Consider the following 13,080-nt stretch of genomic DNA (forward strand, 5'->3'; position numbering starts at 1 on the left):
CCTCTTATCTATTACCGTGGCCCACTGGAAGGTATATAGGTTACCATTTGTGGTAATAAAGTGACCCACATGTCACCTAGAAAAAGTCATTCGTTACATGAGAAAAAACAGTTTTCAGTTATCAGAGCAGCTGTTTAAGGTAGTTCTTAAAGACATCAGGCAAGGGGAGGGACAAGTCCTGCCCACAGGTTTAACCTAAAAGAGTCATGAGAGACATATATGTGAAAATGGCTGCACTTGAGGATGAAGTTTGCCATGAACTGGAGTAGGCTCATTGTAGCTCTCTCTCAGAACAATATATCTGGGAGATCATGAATATTACAATGCAAAAACTCAATATTAGGTGCTCAGAGCTAAATAATGTGTCAGTTGAGGCTGTACAGTGTTTAAGGCAATGAATTCACATACATGGGAGTAGGATTCAAATCTTTCAGATGTAGGGACCTCATGGTTTTCCTATACCGATTAATGTAAATGCTGGATAGGTTCTAAGAAAACAAGACATCTGCTTTTCTTCACCACCACTGTACTATCTGAATTTGCATTCTGGTTCTAATCACCTCATTGTTGATGGACTGCCAGACCTTCCCTCCTTCAAAATAAGACCTATAAAATGTACAATCGCTTCAAAAATGGATAGCTACAGTCAAAAAAATAGAGATCTAAAATTAGAATTTAAATCCTGGCTACAGAATATGCTCTTGTGGTAAAAAAAGGTATCCAGAGTTAGTCTCAGAAAGTCAGTGCAGTTTACTGTTGCAATTGTTGAATGTTAAATTCAGGCAAGTATAACAGCCAATTCTCTGTAATGTTTGGACTGTTTAAAAAATAATGCAGCTTACTTTGTGCCCTGGTTTATTAATTCCAATGAGAAATGGGTCCACGACTTTGTGTCAGAAACTAAACGGTAGCCAAAGCAGTGGGTCTAAGTATTGCATCGAAAATGGTGGAGTCGAGGCCATTGCAGAAAATATTTTCTTGGATGAAGACACTGGCTATAACATTTCAAGCTGTGCCCTATTGTATAAACTGCAGAAGAATGCTGACAATTAGATGGGTGGACCGAATAACTAAAGAAAGGAAGGAATATTAGAGTTTTGTGTTCATGGACAACGAGGTCAATACAGAGAACACAAGATCCTATTGGGAATGGTAAATAAGTGTGTCCTTTCAAAGGATCCATCCCCTCAAATGTCTTGTAAATAACAAATAGGTAAGAAAAATGTTATCCTTTGAAAGGCTCGCATAGGTGGTATGGTGGAACGAGAAATTGAGGGATTTAATGTACAGATTGTTGGAACGTTTAGTGTATTCACCATATTTGGTGTCGTTTGAATTCCACAGAGTATCTATGGCAGTAAAACTCTTAGATTTCAGAGAAAAGGTCATGGTACCAATAGCAATAGATCGGTGTTTTGCTTTTTTTGTGGTCTTCAGTTTTAAAGCTGGTTTTCCTTGTAGTTCTTTAAAGTTAGCCTATCCCGTGCAAGTCTGGTCAGCTGCTACCAAACCTGCATCCACTTGGAACCTTGATCTCAGTCCACGGTTTTTACGTCCGTCCCCCGCCACATCACTTCCCTCCAGTATCAAAGTAACTATTCCTTGGCGCCTCAAGATGTGCCGCCATTAGTTTCTTTCCTCCGAGATTCCATGAATTACTCGCACCTGTTATTAGTTACTCGATTACCCATCTAATCTTCAACGTTCTTCTGTAGTACCACATCTAAAATACTTCGTGTCTGTACTGTTCTACCGTCCACGTTTCTACATAAGGAAATGAGGAAAGTGCTGTACTGTGATAAATGATTTAATTCTTGAACAGTTCTCATTCTCTCTCTTCACTCTCATTTTATTTCAAAATGATCTGGTGTTACGTAATATGTACCACACTGTAGCTGTATCTCATACCACAGTTAGGTTAGTTTCCACCAATATTCTTTTCCCTATAATGTGAAACACAGACGCATCAGTCCCTTTTACTGGTATGTGTCTGTAATAACACGTTTCCCGGCATCGTCTTTACTTTTCGACATCTTCAGATATTTTTCTGCCCAAACAACAAAACTCGTTTACTAGCTTCAGTGTCTCGTTTGCTAATTTAATTCCTTCAGCATCACCTGTGTTATCTGTCTTGACACAGTTACCTTTGCTTTACTTTCATTTATCTTCATCTTGTAACTTATTTTTAAAATACTGCCCATTTCGTTTATCTGATCTTACAAATCCTTTACTGTCTGCCAGAATTACAGTGTCATCGGGAAGCTTTCAACCTTTCATTTCTCATACTGAATTTGAGGACTAATTCTCTTCCCAGACTTCTCATTAGTTTCCTTTACTACCTACTCTAAATGCAGACCGAATAACACCTGGGTAGATTGTCACTCTTACAACTGCAGTCTGATTTCTGTACTAGCTGCCGACAAAATTGCATTCCTTGTGTTTTTGTATATCTTCCAGGATCGCACTTTTGCCATAAAATTGACTGAGGAAAAAAGTTGGACACAGTGATTTGACCTAAAAGGGAACAACGTTGAAAGACAAGTATATTTTTACAGGAAATATTTCATTACTAGACCGAGAGAGATTCACATCACCCCATAAGTGAAAGCCAAGAAGGCCAAGGCCGATTCGTTCCACATTTCTCTCCAGTTGAAGCTGTGGTCCGCCCGTTATCACAGGTGTCTACGAGATGTTACACTGTAGTCTCTCCTTGGACGACAGGTCATTGGGCAACATCAACCTTTAATAATGCGTTCTATGCAATGGTAATGAATCTATACATCAGATCCGAGGAGCTGGACTAAAGTCTTCATTGGACCTCCCAGTTGTAGGCTCACCGTGCTATCCCTAAATTAATTAAAGACATTACTAAGATACTAGATTCAACAAGTCTATGCCTGATTTCGTGTTCCATTCAAATGCGCTAGCCATCCTTCTCCAATGGCCCCTACATCGATTTGAAGTTAAAACCCTTACCTTCGTCCATTTTTGTGTCGAGCTCAGGGACTGCCAAATTCTTGTACGTCACCATATTTATTCTTCTAGAAAGCGCAACACCATATCCGCTATAGATGAACACCTGTCCAAAGGAAATCTGTAGGAAGGAGGTATCAGAGAGTATCAGTATATAAATCATAAGAGACGAAATGGTGGGGCACATGGGAGGGAACTGACAGTGGCCGAGAGAGCAGCGTGCTGACCGTGTGCCTTTCCATATCCGCATCCTGTAGGCTGGGGGTGACACGGCGGTCGTCGGTACCATTGGGCCTTGAAGGCCTGTTTGGCAGGAGTTCGTTTTATTTAAGGAATCACCGAAAGCGATTTAGGAATGCAATGAAGAATTTTAAAGGGCGTGCAGGATTTGAATCTTGCTGCAGCCGTATATTAGCGCAGTGGTTAATAACCACTAATCAACAGGAAGAAAATGAGATTTCATTCCGTGAGTTCTTTATCAGGCAATCGAGAGAGTTGACAAGAAAGCCATGTTCATATCGTTTTCACCCTACAACCTTATGCTACTTCCCTATATATTTTCCTGACGTATAAAACAATTTATGGCGACGGTAGGCAACCTTTTGCATACCATTGATAAAGAACTTCTGCTCCAGCTGTCTTAATTATCGTCTCACTTTCTCCTCATAGTCTGCAATCCGCTGTGAAGATAGCCCATTATTAGTTGTGGAAGAGCCATATAAGGACTGTGCGGTGGATACTCAAAAATCAGATTTGTCAATAGTTATATAATTTTCGTTGAAGTGGGTGGAGCATCTTTGTCGTTCAGTAAATCCAGGTTGCAATTCAGTTTACCACATCGTGTGTTTAGAATTCCTCTTCACAGTTTTTTCAACGTTCGGTGTATGTGTTTGTCGTGGCTCGCGTCGCGAACTGACCATTATAAGATTTTTGCTGACCCAAAAGACTGACTAACGTTCTTAGAATGAAAATCAGGTGACTGGTGGAGGAATCTTTCTATCATCATCAGTAATATAGCGATGAACAAAGCGACCAACTTCGACTAAGTACAGGAACAAGAGCATGACAACTGAAACATTTTGTGGTTCTTACGGTTGACGGGAAGAAATTTGTGTAACCAAGAAGCACAGAAATTTCGATAATCCGAACTAGGTTTGTCATGAAAAACAATTCATGAAACATAAAAAGCGGTTCGATGGTTTAATGTTTATGAATCATTGATATTCTTTAAGTGTCCCTTCCACTTTTTGCACATTTTATCGGTTACTACATACTCAGATCACAATAAAGTAGTGAAGAAGAGTATGCTGAAGTTTAAGACATGAGACAGGAAGACTCAATATGCAAAGAAGTGGGATACGAAAGTGATAAGGAATGACGAGATACGCTTGAAGTTCTCTCACAGAAGTTGGAAAGAAAAGCATAGGTACAAAAAAGATGACTGCGAAGAAACCATGGGTAACAGAAGATATACTTCAGTTGATCGATGAAATGAGGAAGTAAAAAAGTGTTCTGGGAAACTCATGAACATAGAAATACAAGTCGCCGAGGAATGAAATAAATAGGAAGTGCAGGGAAGCTAAGACGAAATGGCTGCAAGAAAAATGATAAGAAATAAAAAAAGAAATTATTGTCGGAAGAACAGATTCAGCATACAGAAAATCAAAACAGTCTTCGGCGACATTAAAAGCAAGGGTGGTAACATTCAGAGTGCAACGGGAATTAAATGCAGAGGAGAGAGCGGATGGGTCGAGAGAATACATCGGAACCCTCTACGAGAGGAAGGTTTGTCTGATGTGATAAAAGAAGAAACAGGAGTCGGTTTAGAAGAGATAGGGGATCCAGTATTAGAATCAGAATTGAAAAGAACTTTGGAGGACTTAAGATCAAGTTAGGCAGAAGAAATAGATAATATTCTATCAGAATTTCTAAAATCACTGGCGAAGTGGCAACAAAACGGCTATTCACGTTGGTGTATGAGTCTGGCGACTTTCGGAAAAATATCCATACAATTCCTAAGACTGCAAGAGCTGACAAGTGCGAGAACTGTCGCACAATCAGCTTAACACCTCATGCGTCCAAGTTGCTGACAAGAGTAATATATATGAATGGAAAAGAAAATTGATGATGTGCTAGATGACGATCAGTTTGGCTTTAGAAAAGATAAAGGCACGAGAGAGGCATTCTGACGTTGCGGTTGATAATGAAAGCAAGACTAAAAAAAATCAAGACATGTTCATAAGATTTGTCGACCTGGAGAAAGCGTTCGACAAAGTAAAATGGTGCAAGAAGTTCGAAATTCGAGTGCATGACCAAGAACGAAGTGTTCCGATTAAAAAGGGTGTAAGACAGGGGTGTAGTCTTTCGCCCCCTATTGATCAACCTGTACATCGAAGAAGCAATGACGGAAATAAAAGAAAGGTTCAGGAGTGGAATTAAAATTCATTGTGAAAGTACCTGTGACATTGCTATTCTGAGTGAAAGTGAAGAAGAATTACATGATCTGCTAAATGGAACGATGAACAGTCTGATGCAGAATTTGGACTGAGAGTAAATCAAAGAAATACAAAAGTAATGAGAAACTTAACATCAGTATTGATGGTCACGAAATAGATGAAGTTAAGGAATTCTACTACCTAGGCAGTAAAATAACCAAAAGCAGACTAGCAATAGCAAAAAGGGCATTTCTGGCCAAGAGAAATCTGCTAGTATCAAACATAGGCCTTAATTTGAGGAATTCTACTACCTAGGCGGTAAAATAACCAAAAGCAGACTAGCAAGAGCAAAAAGGGCATTTCTGGCCAAGAGAAATCTGCTAGTATCAAACATAGGCCTTAATTTGAGGAATTCTACTACCTAGGCGGTAAAATAACCAAAAGCAGACTAGCAAGAGCAAAAAGGGCATTTCTGGCCAAGAGAAATCTGCTGGTATCAAACATAGGCCTTAAATTGAGAAAGAAATGTTTGAGAATGTACGCCTGGAGTACAGCATTGTATGATAGTGAAACCACAACTGTGAGAAAACCGGAACAAAAGAGTATCGAAACATTTGAGATGGGCGCTACAGACGAATGTTGAAAATTAGGTGTACTGATAAGGTCAAGAATAAGGAGGTTCTGAACAGAATCGGAGAGGGAAGGAATATGTGCAAAACACTGATAAAGAGAAGGGACACGATGACAGGACATGTATTACGACATAAGGGAATCACTTCCATGGTACTAGAGGGAGCTGTAGAGGACAAAAACTGTAGAGGAAGACAGATATTGCAATACATCCAGCAAGTAATTGAGGACGCAGGTTGCAAATGCTACTCTGATATGAAGAGGTTGGCACAGAAGAGGAATTCGTGGCGGGCCGCATCCAACAAGTCAGAAGACTGATGACAAAAAGAAAAAAACTACAGACTCTTCTGGTACTCTTTTCCTGGTCGTATCCACTGTTTTCTTCGCCATGCGTATCACCTTACCAGTCCCGAAACAGATGGAACCATTGCATAAAGTGGCGGCGGCATCTTGAAGCAACTTTTCAACAAGTTCCATGATGGCGCGTAAGGGACATGTTGAAACGCTGCTCGCAAGGCGATGCTGCCATCTGAGAAGGCCTCATCAGTGAAATTCGTCGGGAAAGCTTGCATTCTGATTATTTTCTCACAGAACCGTCACTCCTAATATTCTGTCTACAAATTGTCAAAATATAACATCGTATCTTTGGTTTCTGTTCTCCTCACAGAATACGAAACATTGTTCCCGCAGTTCACAGACTTCCCGTAACTAACTGTGTCTAAGTATGTTTTTTCTCAGGCAGTCGTCAATTACTTTCCTTATGACAGTCGTAGTAGATGGACCTGTTCGTATGTGGTGAACCCAAACTCCGCCGACAAAATATCGGAAGTTGTTCAGGAATGTTTTCTTAGCATTTTGGTATAATTTGTGAATTAATCACTTTGTTGCCCCAGTTACCTTTGTTTCTGTGAAAATACATTCAAAAGCCTGCAATATACGAGTATACACACCAGAAAGACGAAACAGAGGCAGAGTAATGCAATAGCTCTCAGACAAATGGAAAGTTTTGTGTAGTGCTGCCCTCGCTGAGGGATAAGCTCAGCATAGTCCTTTTGCCGCTCTTCCATTGCATTCAGTGAATTCGTATTTGCCAAATATTCGTCAATATACGTTTCCATATTACTCTGTGTCAGTGGTGATGTGCAACTATTTCTGCCAGTAAAACAAATGCGAGACAGAACAGATCAGTCCCAAATACAAGTTGGAGGGCAAAGAATAAAGTGGGCAATGCTGTTGTGAACAGCAAGTACCGTGAGGGAATGGAACAAGTTTCTTTCCAAAGAAGACAGCGCATACTGCCGACATCTGTACAGTTTGGCTGACATTTTTAGTACAGTACAGATACAAAGATAAATAACAGTAAGAAATCAAACTGCAGTTACTCTGTACCGAGACACTAAATTCCCCTGAAGGAAACCTGCAGATTCCATCCTCATTCTCGAATGTGAGTAGGAGCTGATGTTCCAAACGAAACGCACGCCCAGTGGGTCGGGGGAGAACAGGCGGGCAGTACTCACAGCCAGCCTCGTCGGAGCGGTCGTTGGCGCCGCAGTTGGGTTCGCGGTTGCAGCGCAGGCGGCTGGCGATGCAGAAGTTGGAGGCGGCGCACGAGAACTGGTCGCAGGCGCCGCTGTCCAGCACCTCCGTCCACACCGCCCGGAAGCCCTCGGCGCCCACAGCCTTGTCGGCGGAGATGAAACTGCAACAAGGCCACACCTCCCCGTCACTACCAACCAAATGCAACTAATCAATAATCCTTTCAAACACACAGCTGTTGATACTGTTCGTGAAGCTTGCAAAAATATGAAGAAATCGTCAGGAGTTGGTGAAATTCAGTTCATACATAGCTACGGTGGCCATCAGCCATATCTTCGGAAGCATAAAATTTATGAAATTGATAATACGAGAACAGAGTAATTAACTCAGACGAATATTTAACGCTAATGAAGATACAATAATTGTCGATACAGAAACCTGCGCCCAGTCACCTTTGAAATATTTGTTTATACCCTTAAATTAGTTTTCGTGCTTTCTCTGGCTCATCTTCAGGTGAAGCAAACAGACGATTCATCTTTATTTTGGTAGCGTCTTGCTGGGCACTGCCTTGCGGCAATATGGGTACCAATTGTACTTCCAAAGAGAAGACGGCAAGTGGCGTAACTCGATTTCTCAAAAACTTTGCTCAGTGGAATAGAGGTCCAAATAAGCGAACCCGTGTCTCGGCTTATCCGCAGAAGCTCGAGCGTTTCTGAGAATATGATGGTCTAAGTTTTCTAGGTAATTTATGTACTTTTTAGCCAGACAATCTAACCGCAGCAGCAGCACAGTGGCAACCGCCACGGCTTCACTTTGACGCCCGTGTTCGAGACCAATTATTATTTCTACTTTTGTTTTTCGTTTACCTACCTATGTCCGTAGAAGATTACTGCACGAATGTTTTCCAGTGTATATTGAAATACAGTTGCCCTTATTCGTCTACCAATTGAATATCTGCTTAATAAAAGATTTTTTAAAAAAAAGAGAAAAGAAAAAAAGCAAGAAATGAATGGAAAATAATTTGAAATCGTTTTCGGTGCAATCCCTGTAGTGCATCTTGATCCATAATCAACTATAAGCGTTAGTTTTCGGAAAGATGATCCGTTATGAAATATAACAATATGATCCGTTATGAAATATAACAATATGATCCGTTATGAAATATAAAATTATGAGAATTTAAAAAGATTGTAACCACTGAATACATCACACATATTTATTATATAATAAATGTATGACACTTATTGTGAGACCCAGTTGTAATTTTATAGTTTAAATAACGCACGTGTCCCGTAACGTAATATGAAACATTCGTGTAGTAATCTTGTAAGGTCATGAGAAGATAGATGAAAAAATAAAATAAACGAGAAAATATCGGGTTTCGAACACCGGACGCAAAAGTGAAAGGCCGCGACGCTAGCCACTATGTCACCACTTGGGCTGAGCTTGTCACGTCCTAAAATGCATCTAAACTACGTGGAAAACTTTGACGGTCGTTTTCTCAAAAACGGTCAAGTATCTACGGATAAGCCAAGACACGTGTACGCTTAATTTGGTTCCTCTTCCACTGAAAAAAGTGCCTGGGAAATCGGGGTGTGATACTTTCCGTGTTCTCCTCGTTAGTACGCAGCTGGAAGATTCTTTTGACCACAGATTAATTACTTTGATTAAAGATGTAAATACTAATTAAAAATTTGCAAATTTGTTGCAAAGTCTTATGGGACCAGACTGCTGAGGTCATCGGTCCCTAAGCCTACACACTACTTAAGCTAACTTAAACTGACTTACGCTATGGACAAGATATACACCCATGCCCGAAGGAGGAATCGAACCTCCGACGTGGGGAGCCGCACGGACCGTGACAAAGCGCCTCAGACCGCGCAAATAATGATTACCGCTATAAATCCATCAGCATCCTGCATATGCTGTATATTAGTTGTATAGCACATGCTCGATGCTGGTGGATTTCTGGTGACAGTGGTTAAGCACAAGATAAACAAAAAAAGCAAATGAAAAGTGTATATGCCCGGTTACCTTACTGACGTCTACATCCCTACATCCGAGTTCGCCGACATCACAGCATTACTCGCATCTAAAGCAACAAGAAATGACAGTATCGGCATAAAACGTGGTTTATACAGTAAAAATACGATTTATGCTCCAAAATTAAAGGGAAATTAATCATAAAAATGTGAGGCCAACCACATAGTGAAATTCGCCGACACGGAAGTTCTTGCTGCAGAGAAGAGCTATTGGAGCCGTTCGTTCAGGGAATGTATAAAAATACACAAATATGACTATAGCTCCAACAGGAAAGAAGAAAGCCTTAAGGTGAACGGATCCTGGAGTCCCGTGTTGCAGAGAACGATCGTTACATGTAGCAGGGGGAGAACCGTAGCGGTAATGGTCACGGAAAAGCTCTTTGACGTTGGCGCGCCAGGTACATATGATCTGTGGCCTCGAGCTCGATCCCAGTCTACCATCGGTAATGGAGGTTGAAACTTTCGCAATGCCAGCCTCTTGTGCTGGCGAAACGTCAGAAAAATTATCAAACAAACGTTGGCCGAAGAGCCCGGGACAGAAGCCAACTGGCAATTTGCTAATAACTGAAAGTATGGAAACCGGAAGAAATAATTTACCCCTTTCTGATGGTGACATTTTTGAAAACGACTTAATGGAGACCACTCTCGTGTACTTATCTGGTGTAGATACTATTGCATACAAGGCATTGATTGCCTCTTTTGCTGTAGGTCAGTTTCCGCTTTTCTGCTTACCTGCGTGACATCAGTGAGCCTGTAACAATTAATTCAGTTTTTTTAATCAGAAAAGCTTATTAAATTGTTACCTGCCTGCTTACTGTGATAAAACCACTTTCACCTGAAAATAACTTTGCCCCACTGAAGTTCGCCGGTAACTCTGCAAAGCTCCTTTGACATAGCTCGCTGTCCCGCTTTTGTAATCTCTCGTAAGCCGCTTGCCATCCCTGGGGGTTCTAATTCCTTGAGTTATGTGGAAATGCTTTTCTACACTCTCTTCATCACTGAGGAGCTCCCGCAGTTTACGTCTCACTCAGAAGTAACAATCAAACTTATTTGTGGATTACGCGATCGTTGAGAATAGTACTTCTTTATTTCTAAACAAAAAATTAGTCTTAATGCAGTCATGACACAGTCAGTTTGGAGTAGACTGATGTAACTTAAAGATGAAACCTTTTTCAATTTCATTGTTAATCTCACAGACATACATTCTGATTACTGCTTTCTGCAAATAATAACCAGTTACAGATCACTACAGTCCATTTTACTTTTCACTTTTGGATTTGAAGATGGCAAGTATTTATCGGAACTGGTAACTATATTATGAATTTTTGCGATCAAGACGAGCAAAAACGTTTACAATGTCTTCTTACTACCGTATTGTAACTTCTGTCTACCGTGACATAAAACCCCGTTTTTAAATAAGGCAATATAAATTTCAGTCATGATATCACTAGGTAAGAAGATGAAAAATAAAATATTGCTACAAAATGAGTTGCCACAAATGTGGGAATTGATGATATTTTTGTTCGTTGCAATTTGTTTCTTTCGTGTAAGTATTAAGAGTGGATGCTTTGTACTGAGAAACATGTTTCAACACCATTAAATAGGTAAATTTGTGTTTTTAGGCTAGCCTGGTTTATGTAATATGATCTTAATAATCGTGCTCGTAATGTAAATTGTAATTTGTATGATTAGGGGGAAATACCTAAAACTGAAGCTTTACTTTACACACTGAATCCTTCGAAGTATTACCAAACTGTTTTGCGTTAAATGTATTTTTTATTGAAGCACGTCCTGTATTAAAACAATCTTACCTCTTACTGTTAGCAGATGAATCATACAAACGGTTACTTAAGTGAAATTGGAAAACCACAAGAAAACCAAAATTTAGATGCAGAACGCTTAAATCTTTTCAAATAGTGTTAGAAGTACTTAGTACCATTTCATAATAACAATTCTGTTGATAAAAAAAAGTAACGCACATTGTGTGGGGCTACTGACACCTGTACTTATAATTAGTTGTCGAAAACCTTGTTTCGATTTATTCGAAATTTCTGGAAATAAAATAGTTTACGTGATTCTCCATATACATTTTGACACCTGCTAAGTGGTCCAGCAGATAGGATTTTAATTTGTTTTAAAATTATTTTTTTATCTGTTGTACCTTCCAGGCTGCCGTGTAAAATAATAAGAAAATACATACTCTCACCGTTCTGCCCCGTTTTAACGCTGCATAGTGAATGTCGTGTACCCAGTGCAATAAATACGTTCTTCCTCAATGAACAGCTGTCCTTCAAGATCAGGTTCTAAGAGATAAACGAGAGTAAATTGGCAATTTAAGTTCACTTTACAACATTAATAAGGACTTTTTAATCAGATAATCTTGTCTGACTGTCCGTTTAACTGAAAGGGAGTTAAATCCAGCGCGAAAAGCCACCCAGAGCAACATTTGCGTTGGCCACAGAGCAATGTGGGGAAGTGGTTACGGCACGACTTGGGTTTGGGAGGCGCAGGCCCTAAGTGATCTATGGACTGCCTTGTTCCGATTTTGCTTTTTTCGTGAAATCACGTACGATGCGAATCGTGAAATGGTTTCCAAACAAGGCTACGATAGATTTTCGTTCCAGTTCTTGTCGAATATTTTCCGCTTTTGAGGTGATACATACTAATTTCCTAAAGAGTCACATTATGCATATAGGCCCATCGTAGTTCCTCCGTCTTAATATAAAGAAACGTGACCAACGGCCGCGGTGAATAAAGGCGACAGTATCCGATACTTTTGCGAATCTTCGAACCTTCAGCATGTGGGCTAGTAAAATCAGTACAACTGCTGGCTGGACAGGGGTCTCCGCTATGTTATGTTACGACTGGGCGCGATCCAACTGTTGGGATGGTTGGTTGGGGAGGAGGGGGGGGGGGGAGGGAGGGGATGGACGTTCATATTTTATATCAGTTTCCAAATTAATCATCTAGCTTCCTTGCGGAGAATGAAGTGGCAAATAAACTATGAATTTTGAGCCGGCCGGTGTGGCCGAGTGGTTCTAGGCGCTTCAGTCAGGAACCGCGTGACTGCTACTGTCGCAGGTTCGAATCCTGTCTCGGGCATGGATGTGTGATGTCCCTAGGTTAGTTAGGTTTAAGTAGTTCTAAGTTCTAGGGGACTGATGACCTTAGATGTTATGTCCCATAGTGCTCAGAGCCATTTGAACCATTTTTTATGAATTTTGAAACTAGTAAGAGATTCTAGAAATTAAAAGCTATATTAACGCAGGATTCTTCTTAGCTGTTTGCGTGATGACTACCTCCACGGATGAGCTTGCTATCAGACCAACTGGAGAAAACATTTCAGCAAAGAAAAGGCACAAATTCAGAGACTGACCGTATCTGCTGTCAACAAAATCCCGACTCGGTTCGTGAGTCCGCAGGTTGAACCAGAAAACTACAAGAAGTTGAGTAAAGCAATTCAG

General features: G+C 40.4%; 1 protein-coding gene across 1 annotated transcript in view; it reads right to left on the reverse strand.

Annotated features, from left to right (window-relative positions):
- Nucleotides 1-13,080, reverse strand: part of LOC124777888 (cubilin-like) — a 1,273,816-nt gene that overhangs the window by 49,045 nt on the left and 1,211,691 nt on the right. Inside the window, exon 14 of the mRNA XM_047253433.1 lies at nt 7,556-7,737. Coding sequence (XP_047109389.1) covers nt 7,556-7,737 — 182 coding nt within the window. The remainder of the gene's footprint in view (nt 1-7,555; nt 7,738-13,080) is intronic.

The sequence above is a fragment of the Schistocerca piceifrons genome, chromosome 2, assembly GCF_021461385.2.
Source record: "Schistocerca piceifrons isolate TAMUIC-IGC-003096 chromosome 2, iqSchPice1.1, whole genome shotgun sequence".
Taxonomy (NCBI): Eukaryota; Metazoa; Arthropoda; class Insecta; order Orthoptera; family Acrididae; genus Schistocerca; species Schistocerca piceifrons.